This window comes from Natator depressus, chromosome 9 (genome assembly GCF_965152275.1).
Source record: "Natator depressus isolate rNatDep1 chromosome 9, rNatDep2.hap1, whole genome shotgun sequence".
Lineage (NCBI taxonomy): Eukaryota > Metazoa > Chordata > Testudines > Cheloniidae > Natator > Natator depressus.
The window spans coordinates 94,816,689-94,837,338 of NC_134242.1; the positions used below are offsets into that span (position 1 = coordinate 94,816,689).

At 43.5% G+C, this 20,650-nt stretch overlaps 1 protein-coding gene across 10 annotated transcripts in view; it reads left to right on the forward strand.

The window, feature by feature from the left end:
• Positions 1-20,650, forward strand: part of ATP11C (ATPase phospholipid transporting 11C (ATP11C blood group)) — a 119,418-nt gene that overhangs the window by 28,595 nt on the left and 70,173 nt on the right. For all 10 annotated transcript variants that reach the window (XR_012640803.1, XM_074962679.1, XM_074962682.1 and 7 more), the window contains one exon: positions 15,442-15,561. Coding sequence is in view for 9 of the 10 variants with exons in the window: in XM_074962679.1 (XP_074818780.1) it covers positions 15,442-15,561 (120 nt within the window). In the remaining variant the exon portion in view is untranslated. The remainder of the gene's footprint in view (positions 1-15,441; positions 15,562-20,650) is intronic.

Sequence of the window (20,650 nt, forward strand, 5' to 3'; positions counted from 1 at the left end):
AGCTTGAATGAAAGCGCTTTGTTTGTGATTGAGAGACTATTTCCAGGCACATGGCATGGATCACTTCCTCTTCCACTGCACGTATCAGGAGGGCCATCAGATGGCCGAGCCAAACCCTCACGAAGAGGAAACACGGTCTCCCTCCAGGTCACTGTGAAGTCTCCAAAGCGTAAGGCTTGGCTCATCATTTGCACGCTCGCTGTTGATCAGAACGCAAACTGCTCTCAGTGGGTTCATCTCCCCTTCTAGAGCCCGGCGAGCAGCTGATCCTTCTTGGCAACGAGAAGGGTTGTACTCAGTCAAGTTCTTTGTTCCAATTTTGTAGTTTGTTTTATCCCTGCCCCTCCCTTTAAGTAGTTTTGTTTTCCAGGTCGACTTTTCCTGGAATCTCAGGCTATTAAAGCTGTTTTTTTCGCGTGTAAAAGTCCTCCTTTCTGAAAGGAAGAACAGCCCTTCCTTAAAGCATTTATTTGAGGCAGCGTGGCCTAGTGGATAGAGCATTGGACTGGGACTCGGGAGCCCTGATTCTATTCTCGGCTCTGCCATTGGCCTGCTGGATGACCTTGGGCAAGTTGCTTCACCTTTCTGTGCCTCAGTTTCTCCAGATGCACAGTGGGGCCCTCCTTTGGAAAGTGTGTTGAAATCTGCTGATGAAAAGCACTGGATATTTGTTATGTTGCCTGACTTATTGCACCAACACTCTGTTCCCATTTCCTTGTACCCAGGTTGTTGTTTTAGTCAACCAATTGCATGTTATTCCAAGTCTGCAAATCTGCACGTATCTCCTCTGTTTGCAGGCTCAGTGCCTTGTTTACCGGTGTGCCTTGTTGCCTCTACAGGAGAGGGAGAGGCTATGCAGACAGTCCAAGGACTAAAGACTTGCCCAGCCATCCAGGCAGCTGAGGTGGTGTGACAGTAATGTCCCACTTTGGAGAACACTTGGGGAAAGGGTCCATCCTGTGAAAACAAGGGATGGGGTGGGGTGGGGAGGGAAGAGCATGAGGACAATGGATGGGCCAAATTCATTCCTGGATTTTACGCCAATGGCACTAATGGAGTTGCACCAGGGATGAAGTTGGCTGAGTGTTTTAAGCCCCTTGGGGGGGGGGTGTGTGTGTGTGTGTGTGTGTTTCTAAACATCCTCAAAGCACTGAGGGTTCATTAACTGCACTAAAAACCTGTTGGCAAAAACTACAGCTTTTTGGTTGGTTGGTTTTCCCTGTTTCTCAGGCCAGTCCCCCCAGCCCTGAAGAGAATCACTGATCCTTTCCTACCTACCCCCAGTAGATCAGCCTTCTTCTTGAGCCCCCCTCAAAAAGATCAAACCCAATGTCCCTCTCCACCCCACGATCTTGGGGCACATTCCCTTCCCTGAGACCTCTCGCTCACCTGTTGCAGCCAGTAAGATTTCCCTCGCTCATGCCTTCTTGGATTCGCTGGCCAGAACCCTTCCCAGCCCCTGGGATCACCTGCCCTGGCTCACTGGCCTGTCAGCTGCTCCCAAAGTTCGGGTCAAGAATCCGTAGCAAGGAAAATGGATCACATCAGAAGCACAGGCTAGAGGTTAGTTAGGACTGGACAGTGGGCGGAGGAGGTGACATGAAACTTGCTCCAGGTGAAGTCTGAACCATTCAGCACTTATTGCAAGCTGTTTTCTTGGCCACAATTTCAGTTCCTTCTCCCTGCATGGGCGGCCTGTAAATGGCTGTTTACAGTTCAGCTGTATTAAGTTTCATGCACTAGCAGAAATGAAATAGCCTTCCAAATAAGCCTGGAACAGTCAGACTTTTGAGGCTTTTATACCTTGAGGGTGATAAGGCCTGTTGGAATCAAGAATGACTCTCTCAAAATCTGTGGAGTAACATCAGTTTAAGGTGGTTTGAAGGAGACTGCAAACAGGCTCATAAGTTTTGCTAGCACAATGTTATTGAGATATATATTTCACAATAAAAGCCATGTAAAAAAGTCCTCGTTATCCTCACTCTGGGTAAGGAAATATATTTTCCCTGCTATATTTTATTGATCTGTTTATTATGGTGGCGTATGATGATAACTGCATAACTAATTCTGATTGGTTCTCCCCCCTCCCCCCCCCCACCTGTGTTAAAAGAAGTTGATTCTGTATAATGCTGTTTGCAGTTGGTGTTACAACTGTTGCAACCTTGGCTATATTTTTCTGGCTAAAATTATATGAAGAGCATGAGCCTGAATACAGGTGAAAGGATATTTGTTTAAAACTCCAGCTTTGCTCTGCTAAAGCATTGGACTTCAACCTTTCAATTAGAATCTGCTATCAAAGCACCCCATACCCTCCAGTGAAAGTGAACAATTTTCCAGCTTGTCCCTACTTAAATGATCCCTCCTCCTGGAAAGCATTTGGTCTAGTTGAATGCGCTTCGCGTCATACCACACTGATCTTTGCTCAGCTTTTGTGCAGAGGTTGTTTTCCTTTTGATTTTGCTAGTTTTTTTTAAATAATTTAAAACCAGTATTTTGCTTCCCTGGATTTTCACATTGTATCAAATGCCTCTTTGGTGTCGAAGCTAAATTGGTTTTAAAAGCTATGGAATTCTCTATAAACCAGGAACTATGGCTGACATTATGGTCCATGTGGGTAAGAATAGTCTGTTTAGTTACTTAATTACTAAATGTTTTGTAGAAGTGTTGCAGTCAGGTATTAATTAAAATGCCACTTCTGTGAACAGTAACTGCCTGCAAACAGTCACGTAAAAACCTGCTACAAGTAGTATGATAAAAATGGGGTGATAAAATGTGGCAATAAAACGGACCCAGACAGAGAGCCTTGTTTGCTCTAACGAGGAGTCCGATGGCACCTTAAAGACTAACAGATTTATTTGGGCATAAATAAATCAATAAACCTGTTAAGTATTTAAGGTGCCACTGGACTCGCGTTGTTCTTGTGGATACAGACTAACACAGCTACTCCCCTGATACTTAGTTTGCTATAGATCAGCTGACTTTTGAAAATTGCCACGGAGGTTAGGGGGGCGTGTGCGTGTGTGTGCGTGCATGCGTGTTCTTTAATTGTCGATTTTTTAAAAAATTTTTTGCCCCCCTCTGCATCAGTTGGTAAATGCAATGATACAAGGGTAATTAGACTAAGGGCTTGTCTGCACTTACCAGGGGATCGATGCATCGGCAGTAGACCTGCTAAATCGACCACAGATCGCTCTCCTGTCAACTCCTGTGTTCCACCTCATCGAGAAAAGTTAGGGGAGTCGACGGGAGAGCATCTCCTGTTGATGTCGCGTAGTGTGGACCCCGCGGTAGGTAGATCTAAGCTACGTCTATTTGAGTTACGCTATTCACGTAACTCAAATTGCGTAGCTTAGATGGAATTTCCCCTGGAGTGTAGACAAGGCCTAAAACTGTTCTGTTACTTCAGAAATTCTAAGCTGAATAACTTGACTTAATATTTCCTATGCCTTTTGGATATATTTAGGGTAGGTTGCAACTCCCTTCGGTTGGGGAAAAGCTTTGTATTGTTGTGTGCTCTGTAAGTATCTCCAGTTTTTAGCAGATTTCACTTTCTAAAATGTCTGGGGTTTTTTTTGTTTTCCCCCTCCTCCCCCCCCATTAGATCCTTTTTTAGGACAGCTGTTTGTGATTACCTTGTGGAGTGAAGAGACAGCTGTAGTGAATTTAGAAGTTGTTTTGATTAGTTTGGTTGTTTCAAATATATTCCCCACGTGGTTCTTTCTGTTGCTTGGAGCCTCAGGAAAGCCGCCACTTGTTGTTTCTGTTAGAGTAATACAGTGGTCCCCAAACTTTGTGTGTGTGTCTGTGACGGGCCTGGGCAAGCCCCCTGGGGGTGGGGAGGGAGCACCACCTGACCCAGTCCCACTCTGCCCCCAGTGAATGAGGGATTGAACCCGAGTCCTGGTTCAGTGCCTCCATTGGCTGACGTAGGAATTGCTAATTTTCCATTTGTTATACGTGTTATCAGCAACCACACTTGATCCTTTGTCTTATGCAGGGAAAGAAACCCAACAACCCTTAAATGATTTGAAGAAAACCATAAGCCCTGACATTTTGCTCTGCTGATGTCCTCTCATAGGCTTACCAAAGGAGATGAGTGTTTGGAACTCAAAACTGGTTACTTTGTATAGTAAGTCCATTACTTCCAGTTGCTTTATGCCCGAGCTGTAGTTTATTGCAAAAGAGGGCACTTCGAACACAGCAATAATCCACAAAAATATTTTAAAAGAGAAGTTTAGGAAAAGGGGAGAGAGCTGTTTACAATGCTTATCTTGATTTGTACATGATGGAAACTGTGATACATTGTAGCAATAGTGCTCTGGTGTTGTAATATATACAGCTAAGTAATACACACTCAAAGCAGTGAGCGGGGTGAGGCAAAAAAATCACATTGTTGAGTTATGCGAGTTGTGCATCTGACTTCTGTGCATGGCTTTGAAAATGTGCCTTTCACAGGTTTCAGAGTAACAGCCATGTTAGTCTGTATCCGCAAAAAGAAAAGGAGGACTTGTGGCACCTTAGAGACTAACACATTTGTTTGTCTCTCAGGTGCCACAAGTCCTCCTTTTCTTTTTGCCTTTCACAGGGTGGATTTTGAAGGGCAGACTAACATAAAGACTCTTAGTGGAACAGCTTCAGCACACTCATGTCTTTTAAAATATCAAATGGAGAGTGAATACTTAAAATACAGTTGGTATTTGTTTCTAGGCTGATGTTTTTAAAAGGAGCCCTTTGAACTCTAAATGTAGTTTGAACCTCAAGTTTGAAAGTTGATTAGTGTGTCTGTGAGCATAGAATAAGACCTCCAGGTGGATTGATAGGCTTTTTAAAATAAGCTTAGAAGACAGGATAATTGTTTGGGAACACAGCTGAAATAGATTCTAAGCTTTTGTTTTCTGTCTGACCTATTCCTGTATTTCCTGGTCTTGTGCACCATAGGGGCTGTTGCTCTGTTGAGGTGAGGGGAATGTCCTACATTGTGAGAATGAGACTTAAGTGACTGCTCTTCTTTCCCAGTTTCTCTTCCTTTTTCTGTCTTCACTCCCATCTCATTTTCACATATTTCTGGTCCTTCTGTTACCTCATTATTATAGGACTAGCTTGTCCCTATCTGGAGGAAACCCTGTGCGTGAATGAAAGTCTGTAGGCTTGAGCTCAAAGTTTCCTGCAAGTTTTCTCCTCAAGGGAGGTGGCTTTGGGGACATGGGGAGTCCACAAAGCTACTCTAACTGTGTCTTGATCTATGGAATCACAACTCCTCTTTAATAGGAGGTGTTAGATTTGTAGAAAACAGTTACAACTATATCTACAATTGTTTGAAAATTTACATAGCTTGAGTTCCAGTTCTGTCTCCCTTGTTGACCAGGAGCAATACCCTCTCTGGCATATGTGCTACAGCAAGTGGCAACATCTAGTGGCTGAATAATATACTGCAAGTCAGCATAGGTATCATAACCTAATGCAATCTATTTCCAACCCCTTGTACAGAGGCAGAAGCTGTCCAGATGGCATTGTAATAGCCAAAGGAGGAGGCTGGGGTAATTTGAGACCTCCCATGTTGTACATGTATGTTGGCCTAATAACTCCTAATCCTCCAGCCCCATTTGCATGACACTGTGAAAGAGCTTTTGCTTTATCAGAACTTGATTTAAAAACCTCTAATACCCTCAAAACCCACTGAGCATTGGCTTTATGTGGAGCCTTGCAGCTCTGGGTTGGGGTGGTCCTGATCCCCAGCAGCTCAACTGTGAGTGCAGCTTTGTTGGAAGGTTTACAGGTAGCAGCATAAGTCACAGTAGAGACTAATTGAATGTGGAGTGAGCGCAGGTTGTGGCCCTGAAACATCTCAAGAGGGATCCCTTGGAGTGGGGGTCATCCTCAAGTGAAGCAGGTAGGGTGCTTGATCGTCCTCACTTGCCAAGACGCCCTTTCCCCTTGGTCAGTGGTGAGGTTCCATGCATCTCGGGGCATCCACAGATTGCTGGAACCCTTGTACAGAGGGCCAGTACATCTGCACAGCCAGTGTCTTCCGATCCTCCTGGCATCCAAGCATTAACAGGACCTCTGCATGCAGTCCCTGCTGGGCAGGTGTTTCCAGCAGGCAGGGAGAGAATGCATGCAATATCACGTTAATAGACAGCATAATCTTCTACCCTAAGCTTTCTGCGGGAATGATGAAGTGACCACCCCCAGACTCATCTCTCTCCCCCCCCCCCCCACGATCTGGGCTTCCATGCTCTTTAGATCAAAATACATTTGATCTGCCACTGCTTACCTGTGCAAGCTAAATCTGAAAAATATTCAGGAGGTCCTGTTCCCTGACCTCTCCTGCAAACACCCAGCCACTTACAGAGGAGAGTGATAATGCAGCCAGTGGAAAAATCTAATTGTGTGATTCATCTCCTCTGTGGAGGAGCCTTGTGCCACGGGAAGCTATGACATTTCTTATAGTAACTCCCATGCTGATTACTAGCCTTTCATACATGGAAAAAACAGGTAGATCCACCAGACAATGAGACTGACGCTTGGCTCATAGATAAACAATGTATTTTCTTTTTGGTTTTTATAGCAAAATCTAAATCTTGATTAAATACAGTAGAAAAATCCCTAAATCCTCTCTCTTGCTCTCTCTCTGCTAATATACACATATTAATGTGTATATTACACACAAAAACAGCAGCCTCTGCTTTTAAATTGCTGAGAACACTGTAGTTAAGGTCTCCTTAAGCCTTCACAACCAATTAGTTAGTAACCTGTTAATATGGTTTGTAAAATAATGAAGTATTTAGTGCCATTGTCAAAATAGCAGCTTTCATTTACACAGCAAAATGAACAAATAACTTTTGTTAGTTACATAGAAGATTTTGTATGTGCATTCGCTTACATATTAACTGGAAAATCAGAATAATTTGCAGTGGGTTGCCCAACTGTTTGTAAAAACAACGAGGAGTCCTTGTGGCACCTTAGAGACTAACAAATTTATTTGGGCATAAGCTTTCATGGGCTAGAACCCACTTCATCAGATGCATGGAGTGGAAAAATACAGGAGCAGGTATAAATACATGAAAATATGTGAATTGCCTTACCAAGCGTGAGGTTAGTCTAACAAGACAATTCAATTGACAGCAGGATACCAAGGGAGGAAAAATGACTTTTGAATGGTAATGAGAGTGGCCTATTTCAGACAGTTGACAAGAAGGTATAAGTAACAGTAGGGGGAAATTAGTATTGGGGAAATTAGGTTTAGGTTTTGTAATGACCCAATCACTCCCAGTCTTTATTCAGGCCTAATCTGATGGTGTCCAGTTTGCAAATTAATTACAGTTCTGCAGTTTCACATTGGAGTCTGTTTTTGAAGGTTTTTTGCTGAAGAATTGCCACTTTTAGGTCTGTTATTGAGTGACCAGGGAGACTGAAGTGTTCTCCTACTGGCTTTTGAACGTTATGATTCCTGTTGTCAGATTTGTGTCCATTTATTCTTTTACACTCTGTGTGTGTCTTTATTGGTGTTGACATACTATATTGTCAGGTGCCTTGGAATTTCGTGGGATAAAGTGAGTTTTTAGTGCAGAAGATCACCAGAAAGTGGGCAAAGCAGGACGAGCCAGGCTGGGAAGAGAAGGCTGGTTGGACCACATAATGACAGAGCTTCTCCTCCTTGTGGCATTCTCTGCCCAGATCTCTGGGGTGCAGCAGGTTAGTCAGGGGGTGTATGCTTGTACTAGCTGTTGCAGTTGAAAAAATTGAGGAGGAAAAATCAAAGCAGAATTGAAAGACTCAGTACTGACACTAATGCAGACTGGTGAAGAAGAGGCAGGTCTGTCTAGCTGGTAGATATGGTCTTTGTTATAACTAGAGAATTGTGTGCTTCGTACGTTATTCCTTCTTCAAACAAGGAAGGGCTATGCTTATGGAGTGAACCTCGTATGTTTCATAAAAATGTTAGTGGGATTTTTCCTTTTTTTTCATTGTTTCTTTTTCTGATTGGGGAAGTTTGCAACATCCTGGTTAGAGTTCCCTGAGTGCATTTCTGGCAGTGCAGGAAGCTTTCATTTCCTCTCTCTTGAACTAAAGAGATGCTAGCAAACCATATTTGGCTCCAGTCCGCTCCCTCTTGGAGCCTTTAAAGGGATTGTGGGACTTGGGACTTGCTTCCTAGTCTCCAGCATTCTTCTTCAGTTTTAGAAGGCATTGTGTGAATGGCTCTGCCTCTCACTCCAGGATCTCAGGTTTGTGGTGCTTGCTGTTGCCCTGTCAGTACAACAGACTTGTCTGTGGCCTTGCTTTCTTCTCTAGTTTCAGTGCAGTAATCTTCACTTCCTGGCTTCTCTCTCATTCTCATGCTCTGCAGTCCAGAGAGGTCTGACAGCCACAGCTCTTGCTAGAGGTGACAGTGCTGCATTGCACGTGAAACTCAGAGTGGATAGCTGGTGACCTGCTTGAGGATGGAATGTACTATGTAACCGTAGAGATACTGGCTGCAATTGTTGGCTTCTGCAAAAATGAAGGTGCTACATTGATCATTCTGTAAATGCTCTCTAGGCTCGGAAGCCAGGCTTGGGGCGTGTGTGCTGCCCTTGGTATTTTTGGAGCACGTTTCACTCAGCTCTTTTCTTCACAGAACGGCAGCCTGTATTGTTAGTTCATCTTGATCATTTAATCTGCATTTCAGCAGAGGTGCGTGGGCACATCTGCCCGTGTGAAAACCCACCTTTCCTAACTCCCGTGGATGCAGGTACAAGTAAGTTTTCATAGGTAGGGCAAAATCTCCCCCTCTGCTAGCATGGGGAGGGGCAACTTGAGGAGCTGAGCAGGAGACTCCCAGAGCAGCTCTCTGACATCCTGGCCTTCCCCTGACCCCATGTGTGGTTTCGGAGGTGGGGAGGCATTGGGGAGTAAGTGGGGTGAGCGTGAGAGGGATCGCTGGTCTCTGAGACATACTTCATCCGCGCTGCTCGGTGTGCATGGCTTTGGCTTTTACGTTAAATAAGAACGGCCATACACGATCAGACCAATGGTCCATCTAGCCTAGTATCCTGTCTTCCGACAGTGGCCAGTACCAGATGCTTCCAAGGGAATGAACAGAACAGGGCAATCTGTCGAGTGAGCCATCATCACATGTCATCCAGTCCCAGCGTCTGGACTAAATGACACGGAGCTTGGAGGCACCCAGAGCACGGGGTTGCGTCCCTGACCATCTTGGCTAATAGCCATTGATGCTGCAAGCTTTCCTCAGATCCTAGCTAATGCTGGACACTGCTAATCTAGCGTGAGTTTTCCAAGTGCCTTTTCTGCGTCTGGAATTTGTGTGCGGTTTGAGAAGCGTTTCCTGCAGCAGGGGCTTTTGAGCTGAATGGAATGTTAGGCCATGAAGCCAGAGTGTGTTAGCTATGTACCAGTGCAGCAGCAGAGAGCATGTTTGCCAGCCATTTGGCGCCTGCTCAGCGTATTGCATTGTTGGGTTGAGTTTCAAAGCAAACAACCTAAACTAAGGATTAAAAAGAGTGAGAGGAGTTTGTATGGTATCTGAGTGCTATATTAGCCTTTCTGGCTGTTAATTCCTTCAAGCAAAAGTTGGAAACGTTTCTGTATTAATTTAAAATCCAAGCCTTGAGTCTGGAAAATTCAGCAAAATCTGAGAAGACCCTTTCTATACAGGCTACACACGTGAATACCCTTAATTTTCTGTTTTAAAGTGGTCTAGGCCTGTGGCAGATATTGCAAGCAAATGCAGTATCTTTGGGGGAATATATTGTATTAAGCACGTCTATCCCTGTGAGCCAGGTATTTTTATTTATGATTGTGGCCTACTCCATAGGGGCGGGGTGGTTATCACAACTGTTTCAAGAACTAAAATAGTGGGAGGTGATTAAAGTGAATCACTTAGGACAGTGGTTCTCAGCCTTTCCAGACGACTGTACCCTTTCAGGAGTCTGATTTGTCCTGCGTACCCCCAAGTTTTACCTCACTTAAAAAGTACGTGCTTAAAAATCAAACCTAAAAATACAAAAGTGTTGCACACACTTATTACTGAAAAATTGCTGACTTTCTCATTTTTACCATATAATTATAAAATCAATCAATTGGAATATAAATATTGTACTTACATTTCAGTGTATAGTCTATCGAGCAGTATAAACATCACTGTATGACATTTTAGTTTGTGTGGACTTCGCTAGTGTTTTTTTATGTAGCCTGTTGTAAAACTAGGCAAATATCTAGATGAGTTGATGAGACCTCTGCGTACCCCCAGGAGTACAGGGGTACATGTACCCCTGGTTGAGAACCACAGGCTTAGGTGGTAAAACACCTCTAGAGAGAGATCCCCTTCTGCGGGAACTTGCATAGACTGGTTCAGACTGTTTGTTTTTCCCAGAAACCAACCAACAACGGAAGGGCTTTTGATGTAAAAAAGCTGGGTTTAAACTGACTCAGGGCCTTCTTTCTGATGCAGCAAACCGGCAGGACCTGCTGTTCAAGGGCCCCATCCCTTGTGGAAGGGTTGGAAAGATTTTGGCCTACCAGGGCCCCTTAAGACCGATGGGTGATGTCTGGTTAGCTTTTAGCATGTGGGGTGGAACTTTTATTGGTTTTAGTCTGTTTTCTCTGGAACACTTTTGCCTTAAGAATAAAGGTGCTTGCTTAGGAGCAGCCGTGTGGCAACTTTTAACTGCCGGCAGTACTGTGCTCACAGCCCTTAGAGGGAGATGTGCCGGTGCTGGCCTTTAGACAGACTGCCTTGCTGGGGGTATCACAGTGTAAGGCAGTGAGCTCTGTAGCTTTAAAATTCCAGGCTGGAGGAAGAGGGACACAAGTCTCCACCCACGAGAGGTGATGACTGAGAGCCGGAAACCTTAAATGAGTGTCCTTGAGGGATCACGGAGGAGGAATACAGGTGCATTCAAAATGAAACTCTGACAGCGTCAGGAAAGCATTCTGCAGAATCAGGCAAATCCCTACTGTTTAGAACGGAGTGGGCAAACTTTTTGGCTCGAGGGCCACATCTGGGTATGGAAATTATATGGTGGGCCATGAATGCTCATGAAATTGGGGAATGGGTGCGGGAGGGGGTGAGCGCTTTGGCTGGGGGTGTGGGTTCTGGGGTGGAGCTGGGGATGGAAGGGTTTGGGGGTGCAGGAGGGTGCTCTGGACTGGGACTGAGGGGTTCGGAGGGCGGGAGGGGGCTGGGGCAGGGGGTTGTGGCGCAGGAGAGTCTCAGGGGGTACAGGCTCCAGGTGGCGCTTACCTCAAGCTGCCCCCAGAAGCAGCGGCATGTCCTTCCTCCGGCTCCTATTCGGAGGCATGGCCAGGTGGCTCTGTGTGCTGCCCCGTCTGCAGGTGCTGCCCTTGCAGCTCCCATTGGCCGCAGTTGCTGGCCAGTGGGAGCTGCGGGGGCAATGTGCGGAGCCCCCTGGCTGCCCCTATGCATAGGAGGTGGAGCGGGGGACATGTCACTGCTTCTGGGAGCTGCACGGAGCCGTGGCATGTGCAGAACGAGGCAAGCCCTGGACCCCACTCCCTAGCTGGAGCTCAAGGGCCGATTAAAATGTCTGAAGGACTGGATGCGGCCCTCGGGCTGTAGTTTGCCCACCCCTGGTTTAGAGTCTGGTAGGCACATCAGTCTCTGAGCAAAGATGCTCCTTCCTTTGTCGTGTAAGGCTGTTGGGAGTAGAAAACTAGTCATCCTGTCTTGGTTTCAGTTGGAGCTACCCTGGTTTACAGCTTGCAGATACTTCCTGCTCTCTATTTTAGAAAAGTGGCTTTGAAGAAGATGTTGTTGCTTTTCTGAGCATAGCAGTGGTTTTCAACATCTTTTAAAATTTCCTAGTACATAGCATTAAGTACCAAGAAAGAGAGACTCGGAGACCCCAGGAGATAAACTACAAGCTTACTACTGCTGGGAACAGAATTCTCAAGGTCACACAATTGTGAGTTTCTCCATGTAGTCCGTGAATGAAAATCTTGCATGCGAGATGGAATTTAGAAAGGACGGGAACCTAATTAAGAAATTATTGTGGTTTGTTCTAAAATGGTCACTTGTAATCATCCAGGAAGCTTGCGTGTGGTTGCCAATCAGAAGCCAGTGCAAATGTGTCAGCCCAACGGTATACTGCACATCCAGTGCTTTCCACATTCAAGTAGAGAATTTCTGAGGGCTACAGGTTACTGGTGTCTTCCATATCATACAAACGAATACCCAGTATATATCTGTATCGTGGTAATGTATCGATTTAGCTGTCAAATATTAATTGCAAAATTGTAAAAGCCACTTTTTCCTGCTATTTAATTGACTCAAACTCAAACTTAAAACTGGTTGGGATTTAACTTATAAGAGCTATTCCAAGTAGTGTTGCTCTTCTCACTAAATGAGCTTTCAGGTTCCTTGCCTTTTACATATATTATCTTTAGTTCGTTCTTCGTTGCATTAAAAAGACTTGCATGTAGTTGCATATTCTCTCAAGAACTGAAAAGACTAAGTAAATTAAAGATAATGCAAGACTTGTCACTACACTTGGAAATTGACTGCAATAACTGTTCTGTAATAGTGATTCTAGAATAGCTCTCCATGTAGAATGAGAGTGCCATTTGCTGGTTTAGCTTAATATGCTTTCAAAGAGGATTACGCGAAACTATTCTGGAATAAGAGCATCCACAAGGGGAGCTATTCTGGAATAGTTATTGCACTTTAAATTCACACCCGACTTTATTCTGGATTAATTTCCAAATGTGTACATGAAATTGGTGACTGAGTTGTAGCTAACCCTCTGACTTTTCGTTCCAGCAGCAAATTTAAGTCAGTGGGAATCTTAAGTGTTTGATCTTGATTTATGCACAAATATTTCAGAATATGAAATGGTAATTGGTTTGGCTGTCTCCTTATGCCTTTCTCACCACTAGACAAGTGGGGCATATCTGCAAAGGAGACTGTAAAATCTTGAGAGCAAAGATTGTGCCTTCCTGTGGGTTTATATAGTTCTTATCACAGTGGGGCCCTGATCCTCACTGGAGACTCGGAGAACCACTACAGTGCAAACAATTAGTACTAATATCCTGCTGGAAATGTGTGGGGGGTTTTTTTTGTTTTGTTTTTTTTATTATTATTATTTTGAGGTCTTTTTGTGCTTCCAGGTCCAAATATTTTTCATCAGAGTTTTCTTTTGGTTTTGGTTGGAGAAATATGTGTGAAAGAGAGAGTAACAGGTCTGTTTTTTAACTATGAGAGAAATTCTTTTCATGTTTGACCTGGAGTGCTGACATGTTTATAAATACCCTGCAGTCCTGTTGTTCTCTTTACCATGAAGGCTATCCGGTCGAGTGGCTTTAATTAAGGTGTGACAGTGGGTTAAAATTCATTTGTAGCATCTCACTCTGGTTTAAAAAAAGAAATCTGCCTGCCATATTTTAGCCTCGTGACATTGATGTAGTGCTTTAAAGTGTAACTATGGGATTGCGTGAATCCTACAACTATCTGCATGAAACTGGGATTACATGGGAGTGTTTCCAGATGACTACCTGAGCTGTTCTCTTATTTAGTAGTGATTTCCTGAACCGGGGCTGGGAGCAGAATGGATTTTCCACATTCAGGCGGGTTCGTCTGTGGGAAATGTAGTGTTTAAAGAGGAGAATAGCACAGAGAGCCATCAAGGAAAACATACTTCAACTGGAATGGCACAGAAGGAGAGAAGTGCAACTAGAGGAGAAACATGTGAGATGCAAGAGATGGACCTGAGAGACCTGACACAGGAAGTGTGGAAACACCCAATATTGTAATAGGATGAGTCAGGCCTCAAAAATCATAATGGGCTTTAAACTCCTGAAATTAACAAAACAAAAAACAAAAAAATTAAAAAAAAAAATTCCTTCTGGATTTTCAGCTTCCAGAGTTCCACATTCTCAATCTGTCCTTTGAAAACGTGAAGGCTAGAAATGTACTTTTATCTCCACTTTCATTTTTTAATCACATGACACCGGGAGCTGTGACTTTAAGATAAACCCCAAATATGCTGAGACTAGTGATAAAATCTCAAGACTTGGTGGTATGGTTAATACCAGTTGGACTGGCCCTCCAGTGTCCTGATATCCCGGCTCATAGACGTGGGTATGATCCTCCTGGCCAGCAGGTGGACTGTCCGAATTGTGATGCCGTCATTCACCGTGCCTGCCACAGCATGCCTCAATGGTTTCCACCTCCAAGGACTGGAAACAATATTTTTTTGTCTGCTGAGACTTTAGTTAAGATTAGCATTGCATCCTAAAAATCTCTGTAATGAAACCTTTCCTTTTGAAACGGTAGAGAGTCCCTTTTGTGTGTCTCTGCCTGTGCTCGCCACCCAGCTGAAATGTTCTTGAGCACCTGAATGCTTAAACGAGAAGAAAAATAATTAATTTTTCCTGATACTCTAATAATACAGCTAACACCTGCCTTTTTGGCGCACCGCAGATGCTTCTACCCTGAGTAGATGAAAGCGCACTAGGGGACTTTTAGTGCAGGGCAGCAGAGTCCACACAGGTGCCTCGTGTTCAGAGTAGATTTATACCCAATCTTGCCATAAACGGAAGTGCTTCTGTAGACAAGCTCTAAGAAGAATTTTTCTTAAATATTCACACACTGATGTTTTAGCAGAACATATGAAGATTTAAAAAAGAAACAGCAAATCCAAAAATGTTTAGAAATGACTTGGCCATAGATCAGAAGAGATTTCAAGGTTGGTGTAAAGATGTGTTCAGAGGTCAGAAGCTCAAAATAGCTCCCATTAAGGAGCCCCAGGCAATGACTGACAAAGCCCTCGAAGTGTATTTCCCCTCTCCTGAAGCAGAAAGTGGAAAGGTTTCTTCTTCGTAGGAGTTTAAGGCAACTCAAGCAGATTGGAGTATTTCCACTTGAGAAATGCCAGCCACTAATAGAAATGCTCAGATGTAGAGGAAAACTTTGCTTTTTTTACCTATCTTATTTGCAGTGTTGTTGTGGCCATGTTGGTTCCAGAATAGAGAGACAAGGTGGGTGAGATAGTATCTTTTATTGGACCAACTTCTGTTGGTGAAAGAGCTCTTTGTAAGCTCAAAAGTTTGTATCTTTCACTAACAGAAGTTGGTCCAATAAAAGATTATTACCTCACCCACTTTGTCTCTCATACATATCTTAGGCATTCGCAGTGGACCAGGAAAGGCTGATAAAGGTATAAATGTGGTCTTCTGGTATTTGGAAAAGTAATAATTACACCTTGTGTGAGATAGGAGACCATGCATATAATCACTTCTACACTGCATTCATTCCATTCAACACTGTAATGAGAGAGCCCAGGACAATGGAAGTTTAGAAGGGCTGTGTGGGAGCCATCAGAATCAGAAGCATGTGGAACTCGTTATCTGGACACATGCATGGAAATGTGTGAACTTGAGAGCCAGGGACTTAACTTGCCTTTACCTTGTTGTCTCTGACAGTGTGCTGGCGAAGAGAAACGAGTTGGTACACGCACCGTGTTTGTTGGCCACCGCCCAGTTTCAGAAACAGATGCTTACATCGAGCAGAAATTCTGTGATAACAGAATTGTCTCATCCAAGGTAAGTTGGTTCTTTTAATCCTTGCGCTATGGTCATTTAATCAGCTGGAAAGTTTGCAAATTTCTGTTCCTGTTCCTCAACCTTATTGTATTTCATCATCAGTCGTGGCTTCCTGACGTTTAAAACCTCAGAAATCTATACTTGAGTCGTTAAAATGCTCTTCGCAAGAAGACATTGCCCCAGTGTTCAGCTGTTCCATTGCCGGTGCGGTAGGAGTTTTAATAACCAAGACTGTTAATCTAATAGGACTATGGGTGGTGGTCTAAAATCACGTACCTTGTATTCAAGAGACTCTTCTCTCTGAACCCCTCTATTGAGAGGTTGGGGATGAAATGTTATGATCTGCTCTCTAATTTTGCACAAAATGTCCCACCTGGGTTTAGGAGAGATGTGCAAATGGTGTTAGAATTGCATTTGTTAGTAACACGTGGGCATATTATGATACCTCCTTCTGAGTCGACTTTATGATCTACCTGGTGCAATCTGAAGGCAGCTTGGAAGCTCATTTTGCACCAAACCACTGGTTTGTATATACACTTCCTTATTAATGCTCACTGAGTGCATGCACACATGAGTTCCCACTCTGTGTGCTGAATAATATCGAGGCACAAAGATTAGTACCTGCTTCGATGTTTTCTGGATCTCCATTGTTTGGAGAGTGAAAATATAAAGGCAAGACCATATCTGATGTGACTGGTGACTTACAAGGTTTTCGTTTGGGGTTTGTTTGGTTATTTTAAAAATGGACAGATAACTGTCGTGCTTCTAGATATTTTTTTTCTTTCTTTTCAAGTAGGACAAAAATAACTTAGTACAGTGTGTATTTTAACACTTGGCCTTTCCATTGGATAAAGAGGAAACCATGCAGTATTCTATTAATATAGCATTTGTCTATTGCAAACACAATGTGATGATACCTATCTTCCTTCTGGTTGATCTTATTTTACTTGACATCTATCAAGCTATTTCAAAAGACTTGGAAAAATTGAAATGCAATGTCAGACAACTGGCATCAGCTATTGTTAAGCTAGTTGGGTGAATGTATATTTAGCTTGTTACTAAGGTGGTTTTGGGGTTGCCCAGTATATAGTTACAGACTTTAGTCATACTGTACTTTATAATTTAAAGGTTACAGTTGGCTTTTTTTTTCCTGCTCCAAACAATTCAAATGTCTGCTGCCTTTTATGTCCTTCTGATGTCCACATTAGAACCAGAACTGACTTTGTGCTAGGGACCAGTTCCTGCAGGCTGACTTGGTAAACTCCATTTGACTTTTCTTCATTAGGTCTGCAAGATTGTGCCACTGGGGACTATCCATTTGGGGTTTTTTTGTTTCTTTAGTGAATACTAGAATTATTTTAAAAACACTAGTCTTGTGTCAAACTTCATTGATTCTTTTAAAGTTATTTCCCTATTGATTTTTGTCCTTCTTATATTTGGTAGACATGGACTCTTCCTTCCCCCTCCCCTTCTTTCCCTCCTGCCCCCCAGTGTTTAAAGTGAAGCTGATGTGGACGTGGGTCTTTATTGTTTGCTTATTATCTGTGCACAAGCATCATTAATGATGTCAGCATGACTCTGGGAAAAGGGACTTGTTGTTTTAAAGGACATAGAAAGTTCATCTATTTGACCAGTTTTGTTTCTTAAACTTGCTTTTAAAGTTCATGTTGTTTTTTTCCAAAACAAATGATCCAGTGATCTTCTCCCTTTCTCAGCCCCCCAAAAAAGGTGAGAAACCCAGTTGCAAGCAAGGCAACAAGGCAGTATTCCAATAGCAAACATGTATGCAGTTCCTTTTTTTTTTTTTTTTTAAAGAGAGAAAAGCGAGAGTATGGAGTCTCAAGATTTTAAGGGATTATCTTCACAGCAGAGAGAAAAATTTCATTATTTGAGCATAGTTTCCTTTTGACGTGTGCCATGCAGCGCTAAAAGCTATTTACAGGCGTGAATCCCATTGATTTTTGTACTCTTTCCCCTAACCACCTCCAGTTGTGGGGCGGAGGGGGTGTCAACTTGCGAATAATTGATTTTTTTTTTTTTTTTGGAAAAATTATAATCCAGACAATACTCTAGTTTATAAGTCCATGAAGAAAGCCAGATTTCAAAGTGTAAAGTTAGAAGAAGGAACATGGAGTTATGTTGCATATTGGTGTGTAATTGTATTTAGTGAAGTGCAAAAACCCAGTGGGCCAGATCTTGACATTTGCTAAGTCAGCAGCACAAAGGGGACTTAAAGCTAGATCCCTTAGGAGCCCTTTTAGTGGCTATGATCAATGAAGCGAGGCTCTAGCCTGTTAATTTTCATTAAAGGTCCATTATACCATAGGATTGAAGCGTTTTTTTTGCTAAGCACAAATCGAGTAAATGGCACTAATACCCCTAGATATATTTATTATGAATCTTATCCTATAGCTCTTAAACACAGGAATAGCTGTGGTGTTTTGGTTTTTTTTGGTTAGTCTTTTAATGGGCCTACTCCCATGTGGGAGGGCTTTGGGATCCAACACTACTGCATGTCTTCAGCAAACTAGCCAGGGATAAATCTAAACCATAGTCTGTCAAAGGAGCCAGGGATTGAAAATGACACTAGTCTAAATTTCAGGACTTGCAGTTCTTATGTTCGGGCCCAGTGGCAAAATAGCACAGCTGGACTGAGGGCACTTCCTGAATGGTGCATTCATCCCTAGCTCTGATAACTTGCAAGGTATAAGACCTCAACATTGATAACCTTCCCTACCCTCCTCCTGCTTCAGTGTTTTCTGATGCATGATGCCTGCTTTCAATCTGTATTGCTAAAACTATTGTACGTAATCTGGAAGTACGGACCCCCACCTTCCAATGAGCAGAACACATTCACCTCTAACTGCAGATGTTCATGAGAACGTTGGCTCGTTCTCATGCTAGAGTTCGAATGGTGGTTGGGTGAAGCATGGTGGTACTAGGACTAACCTGACTTTTGAAGCAGGTGTGTCAGCTAATATTAGAAAATCACCCCTCCTGCACACCCTGCCCCCCCACCCGTCCTTCAGTTAACTTAGTGAAATCGCGACAGGTTTTTTTGATTGTGATTCTGTCTTCCAGAACAATTGGAGAAGTAGAGTTCTCTGCTGCTGACTTCATAAACTGTTTGTTTCCATCTGCAAGCTACAAAGGCCGAACAGAAAAAAAGTAAAGGGGGGAAAAATTGATTTTTTGGGGTGGGGTGGGGCAGAGATGAAGGTGGACGTTTTTTCAGCTTAAGTGCACAACTGGCACTGCTCTTGCCTGTGGAAAGAGGAAGTGCGGTATAGGAGTCAAACAGCTACTTAGGCTTTTCTGTGGGAAAGAATTGTAATGGGGGTGCAAATATTGACTTTTTAGCGAAGTCACGGAAGTTTCATGCAGTCTATTCCATACCCAAGCTTTTAGCTCCAGTGTGTTATGATCTGTCAGAGCTAGACTTGTTCTGTTGAACCAGTTTAATTCTAAGCTCACTGAGTTTTTCTAAGCAATAACCTTAGACTCAAGGTCGGGCAGCGAATGATTAATCTGGTTTCAGAGTAGCAGCCGTGTTAGTCTGTATTCGCAAAAAGAAAAGGAGGACTTGTGGCACCTTAGAGACTAACAAATTTATTTGAGCATAAGCTGTCGTGAGCTACAGCTCACTTCACCGGATGCATTCAGTGGAAAATACAGTGGGGAGATTTATATACATAGAGAACATGAAACAATGGGTGTTACCATACACACTGTAACCAGAGTGATCTCTTAAGGTGAGCTATTACCAGCAGGAGAGCGGGGGGGTGGAAGGGGGGGGGGACGACCTTTTGTTGTGATAATCAAGGTGGGCCATTTCCAGCAGTTGACAAGAACGTCTGAGGAACAGTTCGGGGGGGGGGGGGGATAAACATGGGGACCACACCACACGCTTCATTGTCTACAGCCAAGCTCTACAGTACAACCGCATTTGCTTCAACCCCTCAGACAGAGACAAATACCTACAAGATCTCTATCAAGCGTTCTTACTACTGCAGTAGCCACCTGCTGAAGTGAAGAAACAGATTGACAGAGTCAGAAGAGTACCCAGAAGTCACCTCATACGGGACAGGCCCAACAAAGAAAATAACAGAATGCCACTAGCCATCACCTTCAGCCCCCAACTAAAACCTCTCCAACGCATCATCAAGGATCTACAACCTATCCTGAAGGACGACCCATCACTCTCACAGATCTTGGGAGACAGGCCAGTCCTTGCTTACACACAGCCCCCAGCCTGAAGCAAATATTCGCCAGCAACCACACACCACACAACAGAACCACTAACCCAGGAACCTATCCTTGCAACAAAGCCCGTTGCCAACTGTGTCCACATATCTATTCAGGGGACACCATCACAGGGCCTAATCACATCAGCCACACCATTAGAGTCTCGTTCACCTGCACATCTACCAATGGGATATATGCCATCATGTGCCAGCAGTGCCCCTCTGCCATGTACATTGGCTAAACTGGACAGTCTCTATGTAAAAGAATAAATGGACACAAATCAGACGTCAAGAATTATAACATTCAAAAACCAGTTGGAGAACACTTCAGTCTCTTTGGTCACTCGATTACAGACCTAAAAGTGGCAATTCTTCAACAAAAAAACTTCAAAAACAGACTCCAACGAGAGACTGCTGAATTGGAATTTAATTTGCAAACTGGATACAGTTAACTTAGGCTTGAATAAAGACTGGGAGTGGATGGGTCATTACACAAAGTAAAACTATTTCCCCATGTTTATCATTCTCCCCCCCCCTCCCCCCACTGTTCCTCAGATGTTCTTGTCAACTGCTGGAAATGGCCCACCGTGATTATCACAACAAAAGGTCGTCCCCCCCCTCTTCCACCCCCCCGCTCTCCTGCTGGTAATAGCTCACCTTAAGAGATCACTCTGGTTACAGTGTGTATGGTAACACCCATTGTTTCATGTTCTCTATGTATATAAATCTCCCCACTGTATTTTCCACTGAATGCATCCGATGAAGTGAGCTGTAGCTCACGAAAGCTTATGCTCAAATAAGTTTGTTAGTCTCTAAGGTGCCACAAGTCCTCCTTTTCTTTTTAA